The sequence below is a fragment of the Musa acuminata genome, chromosome BXJ1-3, assembly GCF_036884655.1.
Source record: "Musa acuminata AAA Group cultivar baxijiao chromosome BXJ1-3, Cavendish_Baxijiao_AAA, whole genome shotgun sequence".
NCBI classification, from domain to species: Eukaryota; Viridiplantae; Streptophyta; class Magnoliopsida; order Zingiberales; family Musaceae; genus Musa; species Musa acuminata.
The window spans coordinates 36161591-36188556 of NC_088329.1; the positions used below are offsets into that span (position 1 = coordinate 36161591).

The following is a 26966-nucleotide window of genomic DNA, read 5'->3' on the forward strand; positions in this document are numbered from 1 at the left end:
CTTCTTTTAATATATATTATATCACTGTTAACAATGAAAAGAGAAAAAAAAAAAGTTGAATCTAGTTTTCTTTACAAATAAATATTGTTAAGTTATTTAGATACATTTTATGTATGAAATAAAGATATTCTAAATTATATATATATATATATATTAATTTTGATATATTATTATTTAATTTTAGATTTTTAATATTAAAATTATTTTGTATAAATAATATAATTATGATTTTATGCTGCAAGAAAAGACATGCAGCATGGACCCTAAAAAAAAATAAATTGCATAGTGAAGAAAACCGTCTCCATCGCACGTTTTCCTCATGGGTGAAAGCCCCACACCACCACTTGAAGTCATGTAACATGTGTCACATCGGCTTTCCCTTCTTTCACTACTTGAATTATTTGTGTTTTAGGAAAGCCCACCACACCACTATCTTGCTTGACTTAATTCAAGATTTTATTATGACTTTAGGGAAAAAAAATCATAGGATTCCAAGTTCTTTGGTTTATCTGAGATGTAATCCTTGTGTACCACTGTTCTTTTATATGAAATATCTTTTTTATTTTAAAAATAAAATAAAATTCATATTTATTATAAATAATTATATTCATCATCATATTATGTTAAGATTACTTTTTTCACAACTTAAATGAAAATAATTCTCTTTAAATCCTCCTATTAGTTTAGTAAGACTAAACCACTAATTCGAATTAATAGACTCATTTGATTCCTTCACATGCGATGCTCAGATTAAATCAATAGATTAATTATACAATATATAGTTTGATTCTTTTCAATTCTTAACTATGTGGGGTTAACATTAAACATTAGCGAGTCTTTGAATTTTTATCTCACGCACTATTTATGTTTTCCACACACTAATTCTTTTAACCATATAAAAACCCGTTTATTGACCTCCAAAAAGATCTTCGTGGGAAGTGAGGAATAAGCTATTTATTACGACCTCACACTCGGCGCACCAATTTGCATTCTCATCATCCATTGAGCATCCACGTGCACCGGCACGTGTAAGGTGAGAGGATGAAATCGATTTGAAAATAATTATATATGTAATTAATTTTTAATTTTATTTATATTTATCAAGTGGTTCTACAAATTCGACTAATTATTCTCCTATTCTACAAATTCGGAATCGCATATGAAATGGGCCACACAACCCACAATTAATCACACCTTTTCCTCGTGCTCCATCCAATTTCTTCCACGTTGTTCATGTTTTTTTTTTCCTTAAGCATTAAGGTGGAGAATATATATATTTCGATCTCATAATTATAATTATCTGATAAACTCGTTACCAAATAAGATTATTAATATTTTTAAATTGTGTTATATTAATATTAACATAATTAAGTATTAAAAAAAATCTAACCTATTGTGATCCCAACATAAATTTTTAAGAACTAAATTGAATTAGTTGATATAATATTATTCTTTGGTTGCTTACACCACAAACTTGGATCCATAAAATATGAAAAATTTGTGTATCTTATAAAAAGGAATTCATCGATAACGACAGGTCGAAAGGATTATTATTTAGTAACAAATATTTTTAGTAAAGATAAAAAAACATAAATCATGTCTTAATGCTCGATATTATGCTAAATAAATATGAAATAATCATTTTCTATAATTTCTTATATTTTTATTTATTTCACATATAAATATTTTATTAAATTCTGTTACACAGAAAAAGATTTGTGTTGATGTAACATTATTTCATAGTATAATTAATTATACATGTTCAATAAAAAATTGTGAAGATGCAAAAAAAAAAAAAAACTATAATTGTATCTTTAAAAATACCATAATTAAGATAAATAGACTCAAAACCCAATAAAAATCAACTCATATAAAAAAATTAAATATATATCTGTATTAGGTTAGAAACAAAAATAAATAAATAAATAAATAAAGAGACTTTCAACTGAGGAATTGAACTCGAGTATTTCGAGAATTATAACAAAAAGAGTAACAATCCCCATTGGAAAAATATGAAAAAGATTATACCTCCCGAAAAAGCAAAAAAAAAATAAAGAGATAGGGTTTCTCAATAATTCACCTTTTTTCATTAAATGATATTTAATGTATATATATAATAATAATAATAATTATTATTATTATTATTTTGCATGCATTTAATTGTGATTGATGTCGTGAGCAAGACGGGTGAAATAAACATGCACATCGTACAAGATATTATGGAGATCAGAAAATAGCCCTACCATTGTCCAACAAGAGACAATGATCATGATGGAAATATATATATATATATATATATATATATATATATATATATATATATATATATATATATTATTTTTTTCCTTTATAAATATTAGTAGACGACTCCAAGAAAACGATTATGGAAAATAGGAATAAACATAATATACTAAACCCAACCATGGGAGTGTGTATAGAGCTTGTAAATGAGGGGGATACGAGTCTCGGTCATCTTTTGCTACAAGCTTCGAACTAAGCCGGTAAGCTCACCTCCCGGTCTAAACCTTCTCCTCCGCCATGAACCCCCCCTCCTCCTCCTCCTCCTTCCCTTCTTCTTCTTCTGCCTGCCCGCTTTGTCCTACTGCTTCCACTTGGATTTAGATCGGTCGATCGATTAGATTGGATAGAGATAAGGAGAGGGAAGATGCTATGGTCCGAGCTGGAGATCTCCTCCGGCAACACGAGGAGTTCTCCGGTGTCTTGGTCGCAGTCTCTGCCTGCTTCGATAATACCAGGAGTTCTCCTCCATCAAAGTTGAGTTCCATGGCTGAAGAGCCGTCTGGAGCCATGGCCCCGGAAGCGGAGGAGGAGGAGGAGGAGGAGGGGAGGGACGAGGGAGATGTCCCCGGTAGCTCCTCGAGGGAGTGGCTCCAATTAAGCCTCGGCAACCCGCCGCCGCCGTCCCACGTCCGAAGGCAGCGGGTTCCGACGGAGCTGGAGTTGTTCAGGGACAGGCCTTCGTCTTTGTCACCGTCGGTCGCGGCGACACAGCCGACGACGACGATGACCACCATGCCGGAGGCTGGCACTGGCATAAGGGTGGTTGTTCCGGCGAGACAAGCCGGGGTTTGGCTCGCACTCGAGGCTGCTGCAGACCAGTGAGTGAACCAAGGACAGTAGCAATTTTTCTTCCTGCTGTTTTCATCAGGCCAACATCTAACTCATCTCTTGGCACATAACATTCATGCAGAGGAGGAGGAGGAGAGGCTTTGTTGCCTCAGATTCCAAGGAACTACCTGAGGATAAAGTACTCGTAGCTACTATTTTGAGCAATCTCTATTGGATCTTCTTGATACCTCATTGGCTTTACACTCCCTCTAATTGCTGCTTACAGGGATGGGAGTTTGACAATTAGATTGCTAATGAAGTACTTGATGAACAAGCTGGGCTTGGAGGATGAATCAGAGGTAAGTAAAACTATAAGCTCACCTTCATCTTGTTTCTATGTTAATTTGGATAGATCCTTAAGCTCCTTCTCCTGTGGCTTTCCATGGTTGGTGCTGGGATATTGGTGAAAGAAACATGGGAACTAAAAGGGACACTTGAGAATGTGGGCTTCCAACTTGCATAGTAACTTGAATTTAGGTGAGATGTTAGTGTCTGAGTGGCACATCATCTCTCACCATGATTAGGGCTTCCTGAGAGAATTCGACTGTGGTACTGCTGCCTGAGTATGGTGGGTGGTGAAGTGGTGGGTGCATGATGGGCCTTTCAGGGAGGAGATGAACACACAAACATACACATACATATGCTTCAACCTTTGTTGTGGTAGGTTAATGCTATTGGAAAGATTACAAGCCAAGAAAGAGAGTCTGATAGGTTTACATGGAGTAAGAAAACCACTTGAGACTTGGCATGTTAGGCTTCTTGTGTGCATGGAAGAATGACTCCTCAAAACCATGGATTTTGTTTTAAGACACTGATGGAGAAGTGTGTGAGAGAGAAACCACCCGACATACCAATGTAGTCATTGGCCACCTAACTTTGGTGACAGCTATGCATTTCCAGCCACCAATACCATGCAACTCTCTTTTCGTGATGAGCTTCAGATCTTGTTTTATCTTCAATTCACCAGCCATTGCAGAATATTTTATGTTTTATCCATGCGCATATATATATGTGTATGTATATATGTATGTATGTATATGTATATATGTATATATAAATATATATACATATATATGTGTATGCATATACATATACATATGTATATATATATAAAATGTATATATATGTATGTATATACAAGAAGAGTTGTTTATATTCATTTCTTTTCATAAAAGGAATTGCCAGCTTACTACCTTACCAAGGATTTGGATAAAAAAAGATCTTTCAACTTGAACAAGAGAAAATAAATAATAAAGTTAGATATATCATTTATTTTTATTTTTTTTATAAATTATTATAAGTAATTTATCACAATTGATTCTAAGACCAGCAGAATTTGTGGAAGCAGATATATATCTGCCATTGTAATCAAATATCCTTAATTTCTCTCCCATTCTTTCATTTTTAAATGTTGATTTTTTCTGATTTGATCCATATATTTAATTTTAGTGTTTAGATTATTTTCCAGAAAATAAATTGTACTCATTTCAAATAGTAATGATGGAGAAATATAGTGAGGACAGGGGATTGTGTCTCATAGATGTTGTGGAAACTTGCAGATATGTGGTGAAACTAGTGATGCTTGGAGAGGTAATGTGAGGACTAAGAAAATTGTGTTCAAAATAGTTGACAGATATATGTTTATCTTAATTTTACTAAGAATATTATCTTAAATAACAATTAACATTAGGTCTCATCAGAATGCACCATAGTCTAATGTAATATAAATAATAAAATAAATACATTTGAATTATGATCAAATGATGATAAATACATTTAAACTATTTGTATTAATATTCATACTTGAAACATAATGAGCTTATATTCAATGCCTCATGAGAAATGAAATTTGCCATATTGTTTCTGTGTAGGGCTTTCTTTCATATACAAGGAAATTTTCTCATGCAAATAAAAGAAATCTTATTTTGTACTATCTACATATAATTAATTCCCTTAAAACTCCTCTATATATAACTATGCATACAACATGAGAAATGATGTCTTCACCAAATCTCAACATTCAGCTTATTGGAGTCTAAAATCATCATTTAATTTGATTGATGAAAAATAAGTGCAAACTGCAAATTCCTTCTTCCTAAATAAGATCATGACATGAAACTGTCTTGTGTTTAAGAAGTCATTGCCAAGCCAATTAAGTCACTATGTTTTCTGCTGTTAGAGCTGTGCGCAATCAAAGCTGTATTATATGTACTGTTTCATGCGTCATCTAAGGACATGAATGCAGTGATGTATTGCGTTAGGGGATTCAATGAAACAGTAGTGGGAATGGCTCATTCAGAGACATTGCCATGATCGACGTCCCTCTACTGCAATCCAACATGACCCTACCTTACAGTTTGTAGAGACCCACACGATCACTAGTCATTCACAACACTCCAAAAACATGCAACTCATAGGGTTATGAGACATGATTGGGACAATATTTTTCATCATGAGACTTGACACAGATGGTACAGTTCTATTGTACAATCTATCATCAGCATAAAGGGAAATAGAAAATATTCTAGTAATTAAGAATGATTTGAAGAATATTTCTCTAATCTCAAATCATCATGCTATTGATGCTCTATTCATAGAGTTGCAAACAGATTCTGTAGCTCTCTTCAATTGGACACACATATCAAACATTGATGCTAAAACTTGAACCAGGTGGAGATCACATGCAGAGATCAAGTGATGCTTCCCTTGTGGACATTGGAGTATGTTAGAGATAACATATGGTTCTCCGGCGACGTAGCTCCGATGATACTCCCTGACACACCGAGCATCAACCATCTCATGACATTGCACTACAGGAGAGGAAAAAAGGATGGCCAAGTGCACGAACCAAAAAAGGATGGCCAAGTGCACGAACCTCCACGCCGATGAACCTCATCCCATTGACTCGAGGTCTGATCTTCCAGGTCGCAGAGGAGCAATCCTAGTGCATCGACTTCTATTCTTTCTCATTCTAATCCATTCAGGAACAGCCAAAGACAGATGACATCAAGAAGTATAATTAATTCCTTTTCTTTCTCCTTTGCTGAATTGCTGCTATCTGACAAATTCCAGTTCCTGCTGCAATATTTCTTCATCAGCAGTGTCGCATCAATTCTTTCCACTGACTTGAACTTTACTTTCTTCATTTAAACCTGGAACAAAGAAATACAGCAAGAATTGACATGTAAATGTAATCTGGTTGTAATTGTTTGAATGGGTGATGAGAGCTACTAAATACAAACTCCTTTTTGCTGCACTCTGATATGGAAGAACGCAATGCATAACAAATAGTCGGAATGAGAGACAGCCATTGCTGGTGCCAGGAATATAAAGTGTGAAACTTGTGGACTGAGAGCTGAAACAAGCACAAAAGCAAGTATCACAAACATAAGGTTGATCAGTAACCTGTAGACACAGAAAGAATGGACAGATAAAGAGAACCACTTCGGTAGCACAGAGCAATGCTATTAAAGAAAAATATGGTTGAGGAAAATGCAAATAGAAAATAGGAAAAAAGAAGTATAATTATGCTACAAATGTAGCAGCAGATATGTCTCAGCTAAACAAGAATCAATTGGTCTCTTCATAAAAATTGCAAAGAGAAGTATAATAATGGTACAAAATTGACTTCAAGATTTTTTGCTGCCCATAAAAGGGGATCCAACAATAGCATAGTTCATGAAGACAACCAGCAACCGTAAGCATTTCCATTAATATACACACATGATCTTTACATAATTTCAGTTTAACAAAAAGCTGGAAGATCAGTATAATTATGCTACAAATGTATAATGTTATGCTACAAATGTATGTAGCACAGAGCAATGTTATTAAAGAAAAATATGGTTGAGGAAAATGCAAATAGAAAATAGGAAAAAAGAAGTATAATTATGCTACAAATGTAGCACCAGATATGTCTCAGCGAAACAAGAATCAATTATTCTCTTCATAAAAATTGCAAAGAGAAGTATAATAATGGTACAAAATTGACTTCAAGATTTTTTGCTGCCCATAAAAGGGGATCCAACAATAGCATAGTTCATGAAGACAACCAGCAACCGTAAGCATTTCCATCAATATACACACATGATCTTTACATAATTTCAGTTTAACAAAAAGCTGGAAGATCAGTTTTCTTTACTAATCCATTCTTATCTGAAATCAATATATCAAAAAAGATTCAGAAACAGCACATCGGTAGACAACTGAGCATTTGTGATACCATAGCTGATGACAGTAGAAGTCTCGTGTATTTTCGGAAGAAACAATAGAGTTCTCATTAAAAGAAAATGACATCAAAGAATTACGTATTCCAGATGAAAATCTATGCCATAAATTTCAGATTCCAGAGCAAATCAATAACAAATGCGTGTAACAATACGGGCCTATTTAAAATTTGGGTCCCATCTTGTGTTTCAATAAGCAGTAGTAGTTCCCAGATTACATTAGGGATCCCATAAGCATGGACCATCCAATTCAATTTTCACATCTTACTGGAAGCTCGCCACAGTATACATTGTTCATCCTCTGTTTCGTGCCAACTATGCCACAACATCCCATACCCACGCACCAATGCCCAAAGCCAGTTCCTCGCCAACCATGTTGTGATGGAGCCATTTGAGCAATACATTCCAACCACATAGACTAAAATTGAAATGTCAAGGTGTCACAGAGATCCAACCAGGCACCGATCAACCAAAATTGAAAATTTCCTAGTATTGCGTTCAGTTGCCATTCATAATATTTTATGCTCAGACCTGTGCAAGCAACCATTGCGACATTCACGCGGTTAGAAAATGAGTAAATGCGACTTCTAATGAATTTATTAGCAAAAGATTCAAATGCCATATCTTCCCACTAAGTCATTTCCATATATATGCATACATGCAGGACAACCATTAATTGTTTCCAAATTTCTTTTTTATTAATTGAAGAGTTCATCATATCTTTTCTATCAATACTTTGTAAATTTGTATCACCTCTGACCTCGTATAGCACCTCAGTTTGAGCGATTTACTTCTTTCTCATTGGACATTTGCTGGAACACTTCAGCAAACATCCCATCATATTCTCAAGCTATAGTACTTCCAGCTCACAACAGATGCATTCATATCTTATTTCATCTTTCTAATACTATACCTCAATCATCTTAAGACCACCATAAAACTAATCCACAGTTTCAAACATGGCCAATCCTACTGCAGGTAAGTTGTGTACATGTAACTTCTTGGACCCCAAAGTGATAGGAGCCTCATGCATTGCTTTCGTCCTTTTCCTAAAGAGAAGTTCCCTGCTTTAGCTACCTAATATCTTGCCTCCTGAGAATTATGTTGTTTCATACTCATGTCAAAATATGCCACCAAGGCAAAACTCAACGAGTGGAGTTAATAGCACAAAAGGGACACGTAAATGTTCATTCTATGTAGTGGTATGCATGGTATGTAGTGGCATATTGTTGTGTAATAGCACAAAAGGGAAGAAAATATGCAAACCTGAATCGTGTCAGTGCTTTGTCAGACCATTGCCGGAATCATGTTAGCTCACCATATTGTTATCAAACTCTTTTAGGAAAGACCATTTCACTTCTTAGTAGCACAGTGTACTCGCAAATATTTCCATTGTTTTGTTAAATAAAGCTAAAATGCCTAGTTCTCGAAAGAAGCAAGACTCAAAGATCATTAATTAGTAATTACTAAAGCCCTTATCAGTTAAGCATGTCGGTAAGTGTAACAATGATCAAAATGAGGGGAACATAATAAAGTACAACTAAAAAAGTAAAATAACAACTTATTTAAGGGTAAAGAGAAAAGTTGAACATTCAAATTCTACATTTGAAGGCCATAACAACTTATATTTTCCTTAACAGCATGAAGAAGCGGATGCATGTGCAGATGCTTCACATTTTTGGTGGGATCAAAACTTAATCGTAGCAAAATATAACAACATGCAGGACTTTTTCAATACATCGAACATGTCTCACCTCAATGTACACTAGGGAACTCAAGTGCAAGATAATGGTCACCGACACAAAGCATGAGAAGTGGAAATATGTTGAGTGATTTAAACAAGCTAATGGAGACAAAAGTGTGAGAAACATAAAAAAATCATCCCATTGTGTTCAATGAGTTGAATAAAGAACATTTTAAATTTGAAGATGCACCAGAGAATGAGTAACATAAAACCAAGCATCTATTTATCATACTTAATCATCTCCATACTTAATCATCTCTGTCTCAAAAAGAGCATGAGAAGTGGAAATATGTTGAGTGATTTAAACAAGCTTATGGCAACAAAAGTGTAAGAAACATAAAAAAAATCATCCCATTGTGTTCAATGAGTTGAATAAAGAACATTTTAAATTTGAAGATGCACCAGAGAATGAGTAACATAAAACCAAGCATCTATTTATCATACTTAATCATCTCTGTCTCAAAAAGAGCATGAGAAGTGGAAATATGTTGAGTGATTTAAACAAGCTTATGGCGACAAAAGTGTAAGAAACATAAAAAAAATCATCCCATTGTGTTCAATGAGTTGAATAAAGAACATTTTAAATTTGAAGATGCACCAGAGAATGAGTAACATAAAACCAAGCATCTATTTATCATACTTAATCATCTCCATACTTAATCATCTCTGTCTCAAAAAGAGCATGAGAAGTGGAAATATGTTGAGTGATTTAAACAAGCTTATGGCGACAAAAGTGTAAGAAACATAAAAAAAATCATCCCATTGTGTTCAATGAGTTGAATAAAGAACATTTTAAATTTGAAGATGCACCAGAGAATGAGTAACATAAAACCAAGCATCTATTTATCATACTTAATCATCTCCATACTTAATCATCTCTGTCTCAAAAAGAGCATGAGAAGTGGAAATATGTTGAGTGATTTAAACAAGCTTATGGCGACAAAAGTGTAAGAAACATAAAAAAAATCATCCCATTGTGTTCAATGAGTTGAATAAAGAACATTTTAAATTTCAAGATGCACCAGAGAACGAGTAACATAAAACCAAGCATCTATTTATCATACTTAATCATCTCCATACTTAATCATCTCTGTCTCAAAAAGAGCATGAGAAGTGGAAATATGTTGAGTGATTTAAACAAGCTTATGGCGACAAAAGTGTAAGAAACATAAAAAAAATCATCCCATTGTGTTCAATGAGTTGAATAAAGAACATTTTAAATTTGAAGATGCACCAGAGAATGAGTAACATAAAACCAAGCATCTATTTATCATACTTAATCATCTCCATACTTAATCATCTCTGTCTCAAAAAGAGCATGAGAAGTGGAAATATGTTGAGTGATTTAAACAAGCTTATGGCGACAAAAGTGTAAGAAACATAAAAAAAATCATCCCATTGTGTTCAATGAGTTGAATAAAGAACATTTTAAATTTGAAGATGCACCAGAGAATGAGTAACATAAAACCAAGCATCTATTTATCATACTTAATCATCTCCATACTTAATCATCTCTGTCTCAAAAAGAGCATGAGAAGTGGAAATATGTTGAGTGATTTAAACAAGCTTATGGCGACAAAAGTGTAAGAAACATAAAAAAAATCATCCCATTGTGTTCAATGAGTTGAATAAAGAACATTTTAAATTTCAAGATGCACCAGAGAACGAGTAACATAAAACCAAGCATCTATTTATCATACTTAATCATCTCCATACTTAATCATCTCTGTCTCAAAAAGAGCATGAGAAGTGGAAATATGTTGAGTGATTTAAACAAGCTTATGGCGACAAAAGTGTAAGAAACATAAAAAAAATCATCCCATTGTGTTCAATGAGTTGAATAAAGAACATTTTAAATTTGAAGATGCACCAGAGAATGAGTAACATAAAACCAAGCATCTATTTATCATACTTAATCATCTCCATACTTAATCATCTCTGTCTCAAAAAGAGCATGAGAAGTGGAAATATGTTGAGTGATTTAAACAAGCTTATGGCGACAAAAGTGTAAGAAACATAAAAAAAATCATCCCATTGTGTTCAATGAGTTGAATAAAGAACATTTTAAATTTGAAGATGCACCAGAGAATGAGTAACATAAAACCAAGCATCTATTTATCATACTTAATCATCTCCATACTTAATCATCTCTGTCTCAAAAAGAGCATGAGAAGTGGAAATATGTTGAGTGATTTAAACAAGCTTATGGCGACAAAAGTGTAAGAAACATAAAAAAAATCATCCCATTGTGTTCAATGAGTTGAATAAAGAACATTTTAAATTTGAAGATGCACCAGAGAACGAGTAACATAAAACCAAGCATCTATTTATCATACTTAATCATCTCCATACTTAATCATCTCTGTCTCAAAAAGAGCATGAGAAGTGGAAATATGTTGAGTGATTTAAACAAGCTTATGGCGACAAAAGTGTAAGAAACATAAAAAAAATCATCCCATTGTGTTCAATGAGTTGAATAAAGAACATTTTAAATTTGAAGATGCACCAGAGAATGAGTAACATAAAACCAAGCATCTATTTATCATACTTAATCATCTCCATACTTAATCATCTCTGTCTCAAAAAGAGCATGAGAAGTGGAAATATGTTGAGTGATTTAAACAAGCTTATGGCGACAAAAGTGTAAGAAACATAAAAAAAATCATCCCATTGTGTTCAATGAGTTGAATAAAGAACATTTTAAATTTGAAGATGCACCAGAGAATGAGTAACATAAAACCAAGCATCTATTTATCATACTTAATCATCTCCATACTTAATCATCTCTGTCTCAAAAAGAGCATGAGAAGTGGAAATATGTTGAGTGATTTAAACAAGCTTATGGCGACAAAAGTGTAAGAAACATAAAAAAAATCATCCCATTGTGTTCAATGAGTTGAATAAAGAACATTTTAAATTTGAAGATGCACCAGAGAACGAGTAACATAAAACCAAGCATCTATTTATCATACTTAATCATCTCCATACTTAATCATCTCTGTCTCAAAAAGAGCATGAGAAGTGGAAATATGTTGAGTGATTTAAACAAGCTTATGGCGACAAAAGTGTAAGAAACATAAAAAAAATCATCCCATTGTGTTCAATGAGTTGAATAAAGAACATTTTAAATTTGAAGATGCACCAGAGAATGAGTAACATAAAACCAAGCATCTATTTATCATACTTAATCATCTCCATACTTAATCATCTCTGTCTCAAAAAGAGCATGAGAAGTGGAAATATGTTGAGTGATTTAAACAAGCTTATGGCGACAAAAGTGTAAGAAACATAAAAAAAATCATCCCATTGTGTTCAATGAGTTGAATAAAGAACATTTTAAATTTGAAGATGCACCAGAGAATGAGTAACATAAAACCAAGCATCTATTTATCATACTTAATCATCTCCATACTTAATCATCTCTGTCTCAAAAAGAGCATGAGAAGTGGAAATATGTTGAGTGATTTAAACAAGCTTATGGCGACAAAAGTGTAAGAAACATAAAAAAAATCATCCCATTGTGTTCAATGAGTTGAATAAAGAACATTTTAAATTTGAAGATGCACCAGAGAACGAGTAACATAAAACCAAGCATCTATTTATCATACTTAATCATCTCCATACTTAATCATCTCTGTCTCAAAAAGAGCATGAGAAGTGGAAATATGTTGAGTGATTTAAACAAGCTTATGGCGACAAAAGTGTAAGAAACATAAAAAAAATCATCCCATTGTGTTCAATGAGTTGAATAAAGAACATTTTAAATTTGAAGATGCACCAGAGAATGAGTAACATAAAACCAAGCATCTATTTATCATACTTAATCATCTCCATACTTAATCATCTCTGTCTCAAAAAGAGCATGAGAAGTGGAAATATGTTGAGTGATTTAAACAAGCTTATGGCGACAAAAGTGTAAGAAACATAAAAAAAATCATCCCATTGTGTTCAATGAGTTGAATAAAGAACATTTTAAATTTGAAGATGCACCAGAGAATGAGTAACATAAAACCAAGCATCTATTTATCATACTTAATCATCTCCATACTTAATCATCTCTGTCTCAAAAAGAGCATGAGAAGTGGAAATATGTTGAGTGATTTAAACAAGCTTATGGCGACAAAAGTGTAAGAAACATAAAAAAAATCATCCCATTGTGTTCAATGAGTTGAATAAAGAACATTTTAAATTTGAAGATGCACCAGAGAACGAGTAACATAAAACCAAGCATCTATTTATCATACTTAATCATCTCCATACTTAATCATCTCTGTCTCAAAAAGAGCATGAGAAGTGGAAATATGTTGAGTGATTTAAACAAGCTTATGGCGACAAAAGTGTAAGAAACATAAAAAAAATCATCCCATTGTGTTCAATGAGTTGAATAAAGAACATTTTAAATTTGAAGATGCACCAGAGAATGAGTAACATAAAACCAAGCATCTATTTATCATACTTAATCATCTCTATGTCTCGAAGAAATTTAGAAGTATAAACTACCATCCACACCATTAATCCTAAAACATAACAAAATATAAAAGATGAGTGCTGTAAACAATGATCAATACATGCAACCAATATGACGTGGATCAAATCGAATTCCAAACAGGTCTGGTTAACCTCAGACTACAATTTTTAAAGCCTTAGTTTCACATTTATATCTGGATTTTCACAACACTATCATGAATTTCCATCTAAAGTGCTACTGATCACAACTACTGACAAGTTCACCAAAGTTAAGATGGATCACAAGACTGTATAAAGGGAAAACAGATACCAAAATCTACAACATCTGGGAGAATTACATCTAACAAAAAAAAGGGGAAAAAGCATAACGATACTGTGTGTATACCAAATTAACTTGAGACTAATCCCTATAGAGAACAGAGGCAGCCCAACCAACCATTTCAGGCAAGTAATTCCATCCTTCCCAGCAAAAAGCCACAACTTTGTTTGTAGTTAACCACACTCTTCATGCAAGGACTCTTGCTGCAATCCCTTCTTGAGCTTTTGAATGGCACAGTACATCTTCCTCCTCGACCCAATGGCGTTGATCCCCATGTCCTTCAAATCTTCCATCGTGAGCAAAGGAAGCACCTCATCGTCCACTTCATGGATCTCAAACAATGGAGCGTAGCGATCCAAACCCAGCCGGCTCAGCCACGTTCGAACTCCTCCATCCTCGAGCAATCCACACCGTCCATTCTGATCGTTCCAATCCCCACCGTCGTTCTCTGATGGCGCATCTCCTTCCGGGGCGTCTCCATCATGTCCCATATCCTCGGTCTCCGGAACCCTAACCCTAAATGCCGCCGCCGCCTCTCTTCTATCGGATGGACTCTCGGAATCCTCCGCCCGGAGATCATCAAACTCCCTGCAACCTCCCTCTCCGGCGTCCTCCCCGCCGCTCGATTTCAAGTCGGCAGCGGTGGCGTCGATTCCCTCATCGACCTTGGAGGAGGTCCAGCTTGACCTCGCCCGCCTGCCCGCGGCCCCGCCGGCGCCGCTCCTCCGGGCCTTCGCGTCGCGGTACCGCCTTACCCCGACGGAAAGAGGCTCGAGGTTCTCGTCGACGGGGAGGAGCACCCCGTTGATCGCGGCGGAAGACGGCGGTGCCTGGTAAAAGCCCGGAGACTCCCTGGAGCCGTCGGGGACGGGAGTGATGACGGGACGTGCCTTGGAGACATGAGGGTGGCGGGGATGATCTCTCCCAGCAGCGGCGGAGTGCTTCCAGTGCTTGCTCCGGCGGACGAATGGTTCGTGCGGAATGGCCGCCGGCTGTTCACCGATGTCGCCGAGGCGGACGCTGGGCCGGCGCTGCCGCTTGGAACCCGGGCCGGGGAGGGTAGCTTCCACGGCGGGGGCAGCGGGGCCGTCGTTGGCCGGCGCTTGCTGCAGGGCGGGTTCAGCCATGGGACCCGGGAGCCGCACCGCTCGTTGGGAATCGGAAGGGTAAACGAGAGAGTGCAGAGGAAATCAAGTCGTACCGGTAAGTCATGGAAATATTATATATATATATATATATATATATATATATATATATAATCCCACTATTATATTTGCTCTATTAACACTACCGATCATAAAAAGATAAAAAAATGATAAATAGTAAAAATATATTATTATTATTATTATTTAAAAGAATTATCAATAGTAAGAAATTATAAATGGTAAAAGAAAAATTGTCATAAAAATAGGAGCATCTTATATAGGAAATAGCTCATTTAAATAATAGATGCCCCTAAATCGACAATATATATAGGAAAATTGACCCGCTTCATCCCTGATTGCGGGTTAATGTTGAGTTCGAGCTGTGGACTTTGATCGACCCTGTTCGAGTCGGCCCCGGCCCGTTTCAGCTTCCCAGTTGGGGGTGGGGGGCGTGGGGAGGCGAGCGGCTGCTTCCCACGGAGGAGATATTGCTCGCTAGGGTTGCAGAATCGAAGAAATGGCGCTCGCCAAGGCCAAGGATTTCGTCTCCTCCGCTCCCGTCGTCGTATTCAGGTGCCTTTCTTTCTCGCATCTTTCACCCTTTCCCGTCGATCCGATCGTTTCCTTCATCGCTGGATCCCTAGGGCCCAATCTCTAGTTCGTGTCGGTTCGATTTTGTAGGCTTTTTCCTTGTTCGATACGATCAATTACCTCGGGATGCGCTGATCGTGATCGGTTAGGGTCTCCTGAACCGACTAACGAATACAAAGGTCGGGGGTTCTCGAACGCTAAATGAGAGACGATACGGGGAATGTTTAGAGGACAGAGTTCTTGCCCGTTTAATCGAGTTAGATTATAGTATGCATTAGGTTGTTTCTTCGGTTATCTGGGAGTTCTGTTTTCTTTGTTTATTGTATGGAGAAGGAGAATGGGTTTTGAGTTTGTTTGTGGAAGTGAAGAACTCATGTTATTGACTGATGCTTCGATTGGAATCCATTTCGTCATCGAAATAGATGAAGCATTGTTTGGTGGCTCATATGTGCTCCGATATATTGAGAGCACTTACATTGGACAAGTTGATATATCGTTTGCCTCAATGGTAGATAAGTTTCTAGAATAAGCTGAACAAGATCTAGACAACGAAACTGTGTACGTTTGGTTTTGACATGATGCAACAGTTTGAAGGATGAAGGAAACACATCAATGGTTATTGCGGAAGCTACAAGAATTTAGGTTCATTAATGTGTGGCACAAGAAAGCCAATCTGAATTCATGACGCAACATGTGCTAGGAATTCATTAATTTCCTTTTCTTTAGGCACAACATCTTATGGATGGTTAGTTGCACGCAGGAAAAACTCATGTTAAGATACTGATAACTTTGGTATAATCAATTTGGGCCATGTTAAGGGCAGCTTCTACAACTTATTAGGCTACTGGGCTGCTCAGATAATCAATGTTTATGAAGGGTTTTTCTAAAATGATATAGATATACTCAAATGAGACTTTTGGATGCTGTAGTTAGACAAGGTGAGTCTATTAAAATTAGTGTTATCAGGGAGAGAGAGAGGGAGATATAAGAAGGTTTTACTAGAAACTATAAAATAGTTTTGAATGGTCTTTAATTTAACTAGAGATAGTTCCTTGTACAAAGCTCAATAGTGAGAAAAGATCCATGTGATCAAATGGTTGGGACAGTATGGCTTGTTATTGTTGTTCTTGGTACAATGGTTCAAGGTTTTTCTTGTTTTCTCACTGTTTTCTTTATCTATATTAATGATGTTTTCCTTACCACTGCTTTTCAAGTTTCAAGTGGTTATTTTAGTACGATGCCTTACTGATGTTTCTTATTCCATTTAAGTTGTGGAGCTCTTTGTATAGTTCATTCCTGTTTTTCATTGCTCGTATGATAACATAAATCAGAAAGTTTCTCCTTTTTGTTTTCTGGTATTTATGATATTTTTTTATTTGGAGGCTCTATAGTACATGAATGAAGGATTTATATTATCTTTGCAAATATTTGATTATTTCCTCTGCTTCTGTTAATCTTTTAATTTTCTCTTGCTTGACTTTACTCATTGCTTTTGGTTGCTGCAGCAAGACAAACTGCGCACACTGTGAGTGGGTAAAGGTGTTGCTCACACAATTAGGAGTTGGTTTTAAAGTGATTGAGTTGGATCTTGAAAGTGAGTGCACTTCTTGGGTCATTTTTAATATGAGTATATTCAGATTACAAGTAATTATTTACTACAAATAATAGTCTGTCTTATTTTATACTGATTTTATGCTGTTTCTACATTTCAAGACTGACTGTTTTATCCATGGATCTTAGTCTTAGCATCTGAATCTACTGTCTAGTACAAATAATATTCTTTCATTTATTAGTCTTCAATGTGAATGATGAGTTAATATCTTATTTCTGACTTTGATCTCTTATATGAAGGTGATGGATCTGATATACAATCTGCACTAGCAGAATGGACTGCTCAAAGGAAATTGCCGATTGTTTTTATTGGTGGAAATCACATTGGTGGTTGTGAACGTATGTTCATTGCTTTTACATGTTTTTCAATTAGTTACATTGGAAATTAGTTTCATGGCATTTGTGATTCAATTCAAGTCATTTGATGTTTCTGCGGCAAACTTCATTCTCATTTGTAGTGAACAAATTGACTCATTTGATAAATTTGCATCGTCTAAAATTACAAAATGGGATCCATCGTGATCATGGTGTCATGGGGAGGTTGTCACTCCTTAAATAAATAGCTAAATGTAATATGCACTTCAGTAAATTATATATTGAGAGAGGCACACTATTTAAATTCAATACTCAGAAAAATATATAAGATGGTTCGAGGACAGCTATACTGATGAGTTGCAGTTTTAGATAGTAATATTTCTAAAAGTTAGCATGCTAAAGTTAAAGATGTTTAATATTACTGGGTAACTGGAATGCACAACACAGTAGCAGCAAGTGAGAAGGAACATAGAGACCAAAGCCTCAGATCATGAAAACATTATGGACACAAATAGCTCAAGTTTGGAAAAACCTCATTGTCCATAGCATGCCGTGAACACCCTATGAACCAAAAAGAAAACCAAGTCAACCAGGTTAGAGGTGCCTTTTTGGTGTACCCTTTAGTTTTATAGTTCATTGTGTAGTGACTATTGAGTATTGAATACCCTTACAGACCATGTGATTAACTCCTCTAGAATTAGTTTAAGGTTTGTCCTCTGAGTTTCAATCAGCAATCTTCAAGTAACCCTCTAAACAAATTCAAGTATAAGTTCAAGCCTTCATGAGCCTAGTTGGATATTCCTCCCACATTAAGTTGGATGCAGCATTCAAAATATTAGCTAAATACATTAAATATATAAATTCTAATTGCACTCAGAATGTATCACTATTTGTCCCTCTTGAGAGTTTAGTATGTATTCTTTTTTCCATTTAAACATGGATCTCCATACATCTAAATGTTGCAAGTGAATTTCATGTCATTCAAACAAACAATTTGGACCTTCATGTCCCTGTACTGGAGAAGTGAAGTCTTGCTGAGTATGTCAGACATAACAAACCTACATTTTTTTAAAAAATTAGATAAATGACTCCAAAGTTGTAAAACCATGGAATTTCACAACTCTATAATTGGTAAATTGGATATCAAAGTTCTAAAACTGGATAGATGAATTTTAAAGTCTTGAATGTGATAAAATGGAAGCTTAGGTGCATATTTGGGAAAACTGATTTCTGAATCCTAGGTAAAATTGATCCAGATACTGTGGAAGTGGACAAAATGGACCTGTCAGTGTTAAACTTGACATAATCAACTTCAATGCCCTTGATTGGGTTGATGAGTTCCTTTATGTTGATTGAACTAGGTTAATCTCTAATTCGTTTGCCCTGACAAAACAAACTACCACATCCAAGCTTTAGAAATCATCTCTAAGATCTAATATTAGCCCAGAGAAACCTTACAATTTATCTCAGCAAGGAAAATTTGATCTGAAGTCTTCAAAGTTTATTTTAGCTTTTTTCCCTAGTTGATACTAAATCGATAGCCATGACATCCTAGTCATTCATGTCCTAATTGTTAGTTTCATCACAAGGTCCTTGATGATTAAATATCATGTACATTAATCTGCATTTGTGAGTCCCTGCTTAGTCTTCTAGTGTATCCATGTTCATAGGTACAAAAGCCTTCTTCATGAGAATGCTACATGCCCTCGAAGATGCTTCAATGGTGAAGATTGGTGAGCACCTTCATATTATTGAGAAGTTAAAGCTGTCTTCGCCTCCTGCTGTCGATACTGTACAACTGAGAAGTCAGTTGCCTACTGATAAAAGCCACTCAGTGTCTGTCACACCAGTTATTGATTCTGAAGACCAAGAAGTTAGTGATGATGATGATCGCAACCATAAACATCGTAGGAGGGAGGCTCAAGCCAATACTTTTGGCAATGATGTTCAAGAACCATCTATGCGGCAGATTTATAGAAAAAGAAATAGACCTCTTGAGAGTAGGAAAATGTTCCATGACAGTGATAACAACAGCAATATTGAGAGAGATGTCTCTTCCAGTTTTGAGAAGCGGCGGCCAATCTTCACACCAGGTATACGGGGTCCTTCATATTTGGGTTCACGGGAGAATAAATCAACGATTTTACTTTGACACTGGTTCCTGTTTTGGTAACTTGACAGCCACAGGACGTCCTCCAGTAGGAAAAGGAAGAGGTAGAGGAAGAGGAAGGAGTATTGTATCCTGGAGCCAACAAGATTGCAGATTTAACCCTATCGACACGCTTGATTTTGCATCACAGGTAGTTTCACAAGGGCTGCCTACACACCCTGGCCTTTTTGTTGGAACAGGTATACCAAATGCTGCAACTACACAAAATGCATCTTGGGGTACATATGGGTTTGTTCCTGGGATGAGCAACAGAATTTTGGATCCACTCCAGCCACTTGGTTTGCAAGGGACCCTTCAGTCTACGATTGCTCCATTATTCAATATGGGAATGCCTCGGCAGCGTTGCAGAGACTTTGACGAGCAGGGATTTTGCTTGAGAGGGGATATGTGTCCAATGGAGCATGGTGTAAATCGGATTGTTGTCGAAGATGTGCAGGTAAGTCACGTCTGATAATATCTTGAGCACATGATCTGCCACCCTAAATTGTTACTAATGCTTATTAGAAGTGGCTGCCATATTAGTAATTTTTATTATCGGATTGGTCCGTCTGAACCTAGCTGCTTGTTTTAGTTTGCAAGATTCTGAGAATTTCTTCTGAGACCATTCGCTAATAATATTTTTTTTAGCTTTCAGACGTAATGATATCTTTAATAATTTGCAGAGCCTTTCCCAGTTCAATCTTCCAGTCTCAGATCCAAATTCAAATGCCCTGGGAATTCAATCCGGTTCAGGATCATTGCCTTCTATTAGGGCATCTCCAGGCTTATTCACCGGCAGCAAATTTGTACCAGCAAAAGATGGGAAACCCGTCTTGTCTGATGATGCATTAAAACTGAGTGGAGTTTCATCTGCGTCTGTTGTTCCTGAAGCTGATGTATATGATCCTGATCAGCCTTTATGGAACAACAAGTGTTCAGAAACATCTGGCACTGGGTTAATGCTTCCTTTATTGAACAATGATGAACCTCTGTGGACTTTGAATTCTTCTCAGCAGAGTCTTGTGTCATCTAATGGCTTTCAGAATGAACAGGCAAGTAGACCTTTTCGAGAAAATATAGGTACACAGAATACTAATTCATCTGTTTGGGGCCGAATTCGCCAAAATAATAGGTCAGAAATGGGTATAAAGACTAATAACAATTCAGCTTCTACAAGTCATATTTCAGATGAAATGAAGGAAGATAATGAGAAATCTACAGTGAAAACTTCTTCCATTCCAGAAAAACAAAATACTGCTGAGATGAATCAAAAAGCAATAGTGAGGCAGTCCCTCCCTAGATTATATGCAGACTCTAGTCGTCACAATGGTAGAATGTCCCAAAAAGCTTCACGTACTCTCTATGTACATGGTATACCTGAAAAGAACAACACGAAGGATGCCCTATTTTCACATTTCCAGAAGTTTGGTGAGGTTGTTGATATTTATATTCCACTGAATAGTGAAAAAGCTTTTGTCCAATTTTCTAAAAGGGAGGAGGCTGAAGCTGCCCTTGAAGCACCTGATGCGGTAATGGGTAACCGTTTTATAAAACTATGGTGGGCCAACCGTGATAGAATTCATGATGCTGGGAAAAGTAGTCATCATAGTAAGTTGCCTCTGTCATCTTCTATGGGGGTGTCCGGTCTTTCATCTTATTTATCTGGAGCTGACAAAGAAGAAGGAAATCTGAAATCCACAGTTCCAACGGGAAGCAAAACACCTTCTGAATTGTCGGTGACCGTCACGGGTCCAAAAGGTTTATCTGCAAATGCTCCAAAAATAGCCTCTCCGATGCCAAAAAAATTGGATGGCTTGGAGCTTTTGAAAGAGGAACTTCGAAAAAAGCAGGAGATTTTGGCCCAAAAGCGTGATGAATTCCGCCGCCAATTAGACAAATTTGAGAAACAAGTAATCTTTTGTTAGCTCTGTATCAATATATCTCTTGGTAGTTTTGGCAATTTTTTTGGATATGTACTTACTGTTCTCCTTGCAGTAGGACCTTGTAACATTAGGAATCATGAATATCTTCTATTTTGTTTTGCGAGAGAACTGCCTTCTCCTGTGATGAGAAATCTTTCCTTTTGCTTTTTTTTTTATTGGGGGAAGGGTATGGGTTAAATTACAAAAATGTAGAGGTGCTTCCGGTATGTGGATTACCCATCTGGAAAATAATAAAAAAACCCTCAAATGGTTATATCCTTTGTTCAGATTCTTTTTTCATACAAAATCTGTTCTACTAGAACTTGATGAGGTGACTACCCTGCTTGTCTAGTGCTCATTGTGATTATAATTTTTTATGTAGGAGATATAACATCTTTATAATTTTCGTGCAGTCTATTTCAGTCAGAAGGGGTGAAGTAGTCTCTGAGCAGGCAGCCAAAAAACTTAAAGTGGATATGGGCAATGAAGCTGCAAAATCTCGAACAGCCATTGCACCAATTACTACAGCAAGCACACTGCAAGAAGTTGAGAAAACAAGAAAATCTGAGGCGGTTCTTGTTTCACCTACTTCAGTAGCAAATTCAACAATCTTGCAAAATTGCAACACAGAACAGACAAGTCATCCCTCCATGCCGAAGTATGATATGTGTAGACTGGATAATCAGTCTACTTCATTCAGGATTCTTCCTCCTCTGCCAGCTGATCTCGCAGATGTATTTTTCTCATCTCATACATATGAACGTTCACTATTCACACCCACAATTAAATCTGTTTATACAGATTAGTATCTCAAATTTGTTTATATAGACGTGTATCTCTGCACAGTCACACAAACAACAGTTATATCTTACATCAGAAGTACTATTTCAGTAATAGATAATTATTTTGGTGTTTCATTTGATGATGTAACCTCATCTGTCTTCTTGATAACTTCAAATACCATACTGTGAAATGTGAATTATGAGGATAAGTCATGAGATTTTTCTTGTTTGAAAGGAGCAATGAATATTAAAGCAAGTACAAGATTTAGATCATTCTGAAGTAGCTCAGACACTGTTGATGACATGAACCACTAATTTCTATTATGACTGTTTGCATTTTTTATTTCTTGTGCTGTCAGAATTGATAAGCAACATATATGATGTCACTTATGAGCACAGTTTGTGTATGTAGATATTACTCAATTTGAGTGGCCAATCTGCATAAGAATGACAATTCTTGGCCTCTAATTTGGCGTGACGAGGGCAATAACCACCAAATTTATATATATTAGAGAGACTATCCGTAAAGGTACCTGTTTCAGTACCTTTTAGGTTTCTAACAGGATCTAAAATTAAGGAAAATGCCAAATAAATTCCTCAAAAGTAGATAAGACATGACCTAGTTTTGATAAATTCAATATGACAACCTAAACATCAATAAACTCAATCTAACCTTTTATTGACCCTCACTTAACCTATTTCAAGACTAGACCACACCAGAAATTTATAGAAAAGCTTTGATGTGAAAGTAATTTCATACCTTTCTCTTGTTACATATGCAGATGCCAATTGTAACTTCCCTGTCTGAATTTGACCTTTTTTTTTTGTCCTGTAGGTTGCTATTCTGCAGGATCATTTTTCATCATTTGGTGATCTTGCCTCCATAGTACTGGAAGAGCACGGAGAAAGAAGTGATAATGACGGCATGAAGACACCTGAAAATTTTTGTGCTCATATAACTTTCACCTCATGTGACTCCGCAGAGAGAGCTTATGTTGGTGGTCAGTGTTGGCAAGGCCATAGTTTGCACTTTATGTGGCTGAGTGAATCTGATAACTCTAACAAAGTCTGTGACAGCCAAGAAACTTTAGTCCCACCTGGATCTTCAAGTGCTGACATCCAAGATGGACCAGTGAAATCTGTGATGTCTTCACCAACTGAAGGAACTTCGTTAGACGGTGTCATCTGCAAGGTAACTGTTGTGGAAGTTGAGTCTAATAGCGGTGTGGAGGATGTACATTGTTATCACAGTGATTTGCTCAACACAACAGCATCCCGTTCTAATGTTTCAGTTGCTGAAGATAAAATGAGCATTGATCTTGCGAAGTGAGGTATGTTAATTATTCTTGTAGTAATTAGATATGCCTTTTGTTGTTGTCTTTTATGAAGAGTTTTATTTGTGAATTGCAATTTATTGTTTTAGTTGGCTAGATATTATTTGTTAGGCCATTCATATGGACTCTTAACTATTATGAAAAAAATTTTCAAGGGATTGACTAAATTGAAAACTTCTTGAACATATGGAAATTGAGGCTGACAAATGATTTATAGGGCATTTGGAAGGGATCCTAATTTTCAGGCCTTATTGTATCCTAATTTCCCAACTCAATGGAGGCTGCAGTTTGACTAAAACAATGTGATTTTGAATTTAACATTTTCATCCTTTTTTAAGAATAGGCTCATTAACTGTTGGTAGGAATCATAGTCATATATTACACAATTATATCTGGTATTCTTGCTTCTCTTAAAATTTTATTGGTTGTCCGGTAAACATCATAAATGCTTTAGCAGCCACTTAACCTGCTTCACTGCTTTAGTGATTACATAGCATTTATTTGAGAAATTTGCATGTGTTCTCTTCTGATGGTTTTGGTAGAGTATCTGTCACACCCCAAATGTCACACGCGCAGGGCTCAATGCAACCAATATTTTCCTGTGGAGTTTTAACTTTATTAATAATCAAGGCTTCACATATTAAGAAATTCTTAGCAACCACTAGTAAAATGTTAAAAATGGCTTTTATAGGTGCCAGCACATTAAAGCAATATATTTTATTGAATATGTAGTGATTACTCCTATCCTTCATAAATTTAAGTTCGCATCTATTGGCTTACACAGTCAGCATCTGCTTGGACTAACTAGTAATTATTTCTTGCACAGCCTAGATGCTGTGACTAGATGCAGATCAGCATAAACAGGTATAAGGACAGGAATTTATCATTATATAAATTTCCAGCAGGGGAATTTTCATCATATCGGATTGCTATTTATCTAGTTCTGACATGTATTGTCTAGATCCTGACAGAAAAGCGTAGAGGAAGAGATAGGGAAGCTCACTGTAATTTTCTCCTCCATCTGTCAGATTTGCAATTTACTTTTGTGATGCTGACCCTGAAATGGAGAAAGGGACAGAGATTAGGCTATTGCACCATCCCTTTTATTCTTGCTGCGAAATGGAGCGTGGGAAGGTAGATGGGAAGAAGGAAGAAGGGAAAATTAAACGAGACTTGCTATGATGCTATCACCAGACATCCAATGATTTTAATATACACATGTTAATATGTTATACATTTGAAGTAATGTAAGTAAGATCATGAGCGGTTCTGATTATTACTAGATCGGATAGTGGCTGTTCCATATCAAACCCAGTTAGCAGCCAGGTATCTGGATTTGATCAAAATTTGTGTTGCTGGTTTAAGAATTTGATCCATGCGTTGGCCATTTAAGTGAAATTCAGACCAATTTGTTTCAAGATTTGGTCCATTGATATAGTTTGACCCTACTTTTCCCTTTATTATTGATTCTATAGTAAAAGGCATGCCACTTGTAGAAAGAATGGAAAGCTAAATGAGGAGCATGGCATCTACTTTTTGTATTTTGAGAAATGGTTGATGCAACAATTTATTTTTTAAATCTGGCATGTGCTTCTCAAAGTTCCATTGCTTGAATTATGTCCTTGTAAGTCTATTTGGCTCACTATGAACTTCATCCCTGAAGGAAAAAGGCCACTATAATGAAGCAGAATCTACTTTGGCTTGTAGCTTACAGTTTCCTACCTTAATGAATCCAAGGATCATGATGCACAATATCAGCTATTAGCTGTTGTACATCATGCATCCTTGGTATGGAACTGCACAAGAAGTATAAATGATAGTTTCTTTTGGATTATTGGAAGCATTGATTTTACCTTCACTGGTTTGGTTTTTCACTCTGTTTGAAACTGTACAACATTATGTTACTAATATATTTTTTCATTGTGAGCAGGTACTTGTCTGTATTTTAGTTTCCAATTAAGGCCTCTGCATATGATGTTTGGAGCTAACTCATGTTCCTCTGATCCCCAGTGGAGAAAAAAAGAAGATTGAACTGAAGGAGCAGATGTTGTAAGTTGTTAAGAGCATGTTTAGTTACAGAATCCCTTATTGAGAAGAAAAAGAAAAGAAGGCATGCTTGACCTTGTGGCCGCCTGTATTGCTTTCTAAATTTCTTTCGCAAAGCTGATTTTTTGTTTTTAATTACTTGAATGCTTTCATGTAGCAACTGTGATTATTGTTAATACGAATATTACCTCGATTTTGATCCGACCATTAAATGTATAGCTGTATCAGGATGCCTATTGAGCTGATGTTAAGGTTGACTTTACTACTAGTAAGCTAATCTTTTGATATCATCAGAGTGATCACTTTTTCCTTTCGTTCCTCCGTGGTGTGAGTTGGCTGTGAATCGTGGATCCTATGACTGAATGCCATCTAGTGAGCTTCACTGATGAGTTTTTGATGCTGCATCTTCTTGGGTTTTGCTCCATTTGATTGTGATTGCATTTAGAATATGAAAATTGAAGGGAAAGGGTTTAGATGTCATAGTGTAAAGTTGATACTTTCTGTATGGTGCTACAAGGAAAAAAATGAAGAATGCAAGAAGAAAAAGGGAGATGCAAAACACATTGGAGGAATAAATGGTTGTCATTCAAAAAAAAAAAAAAAGGTTGAAAACATCTTGTATGTAAGATGGACGGAAAAAAGAACAGGCAGATTTGTTGGATGGAAGAAAAAAAAAGAGTAAAGATGAGGAAAAAAAAGATAACAAAGACAAATAAAATAGGAAAAAAAGGAAAAGAATGAAGTTCATATTTGCATGCATTTGTGTGTTTGTTACGCTCTCTGTGTCCGAGTAAGGCATTTTAATTTTGATAGTTCTTTTCTCCATTAGTTTGATGCTTCATAGATGGGAGAGTTGGTTTTCTATAATTGAAAGGATTTTATTTAATTCTTAATTTTGGAGTTCACCATTTCTGTGTTGTGCACATTTATCCATGCTTCTGTGGTGTTTGGATCTCTCTCAAATTAACCCAATTGATTCCTAGAATAATGTTCTTTTTGCTAATTATTCTTCAGCTTGTCTCTGTTGTTTTCTAAGCTAGAATTTTAATTGCAGGATCTCCGGCTATCTAATTAGTATTTAGTAGTGCTTGTTATTTTCTGGTGCTGTTATCTTTCTTGTTTTAGTCTAAACCATACAGTGCTTTGATGTTGAGTTCCATATGCACTTTTTGTTGTTGGTAATTCA

The 26966-nt window shown here is 36.0% G+C and overlaps 3 protein-coding genes across 6 annotated transcripts; 2 read left to right on the forward strand and 1 right to left on the reverse strand.

The window, feature by feature from the left end:
- The first annotated feature begins 2416 nt into the window (after positions 1 to 2416).
- On the forward strand, positions 2417 to 6385 carry LOC135626683 (protein LAX PANICLE 2-like). Its single transcript, XM_065132182.1, has 4 exons — positions 2417 to 3119; positions 3212 to 3268; positions 3356 to 3428; positions 5800 to 6385. The coding sequence occupies exons 1-4, from the start codon at positions 2671 to 2673 to the stop codon at positions 6016 to 6018; spliced, it is 798 nt and encodes a 265-aa protein (XP_064988254.1). The 5' UTR covers positions 2417 to 2670; the 3' UTR covers positions 6019 to 6385.
- On the reverse strand, positions 5701 to 15087 carry LOC103979446 (uncharacterized). Of its 4 annotated transcripts, none has more exons than XM_018822816.2 (3): positions 14003 to 15087; positions 6372 to 6484; positions 5701 to 6281 (listed from the first exon to the last, which is right to left on the reverse strand). In XM_018822816.2, the coding sequence occupies exon 1, from the start codon at positions 15010 to 15012 to the stop codon at positions 14059 to 14061; it is 954 nt and encodes a 317-aa protein (XP_018678361.2). In that variant the 5' UTR covers positions 15013 to 15087; the 3' UTR covers positions 5701 to 6281; positions 6372 to 6484; positions 14003 to 14058. The 4 variants fall into 4 exon arrangements, with proteins under 4 accessions (XP_018678361.2, XP_018678363.2, XP_064988227.1 ...); XM_018822818.2 differs by having other exon boundaries at positions 6372 to 7886; XM_065132155.1 differs by having other exon boundaries at positions 5701 to 5902; positions 6005 to 7886.
- Positions 15088 to 15383: 296 nt separating this feature from the next.
- LOC103979444 (zinc finger CCCH domain-containing protein 27) lies at positions 15384 to 25984 on the forward strand. The gene is made up of 9 exons (XM_009395594.3): positions 15384 to 15603; positions 17127 to 17215; positions 17473 to 17571; positions 19218 to 19640; positions 19729 to 20153; positions 20380 to 21606; positions 22032 to 22352; positions 23236 to 23731; positions 25665 to 25984. The coding sequence occupies exons 1-8, from the start codon at positions 15548 to 15550 to the stop codon at positions 23728 to 23730; spliced, it is 3135 nt and encodes a 1044-aa protein (XP_009393869.2). The 5' UTR covers positions 15384 to 15547; the 3' UTR covers position 23731; positions 25665 to 25984.
- The last annotated feature ends 982 nt before the right edge of the window (positions 25985 to 26966 follow it).

Bases quoted from the DNA above. Each gene is read 5' to 3' on its own strand.
- LOC103979444 (XM_009395594.3), top strand. From the start codon at position 15,548: ATGGCGCTCGCCAAGGCCAAGGATTTCGTCTCCTCCGCTCCCGTCGTC. The intron at 15,604-17,126 runs GTGCCTTTCTTT...TGGTTGCTGCAG, and splicing joins GCTCCCGTCGTCGTATTCAG to CAAGACAAACTGCGCACACT. The intron at 22,353-23,235 runs GTATTTTTCTCA...TTTGTCCTGTAG, and splicing joins TGCCAGCTGATCTCGCAGAT to GTTGCTATTCTGCAGGATCA.
- LOC135626683 (XM_065132182.1), top strand. From the start codon at position 2,671: ATGGTCCGAGCTGGAGATCTCCTCCGGCAACACGAGGAGTTCTCCGGT. The intron at 3,120-3,211 runs GTGAGTGAACCA...ACATTCATGCAG, and splicing joins CTCGAGGCTGCTGCAGACCA to AGGAGGAGGAGGAGAGGCTT. The intron at 3,269-3,355 runs GTACTCGTAGCT...TGCTGCTTACAG, and splicing joins AGGAACTACCTGAGGATAAA to GGATGGGAGTTTGACAATTA.
- LOC103979446 (XM_018822816.2), bottom strand. From the start codon at position 15,012: ATGGCTGAACCCGCCCTGCAGCAAGCGCCGGCCAACGACGGCCCCGCT.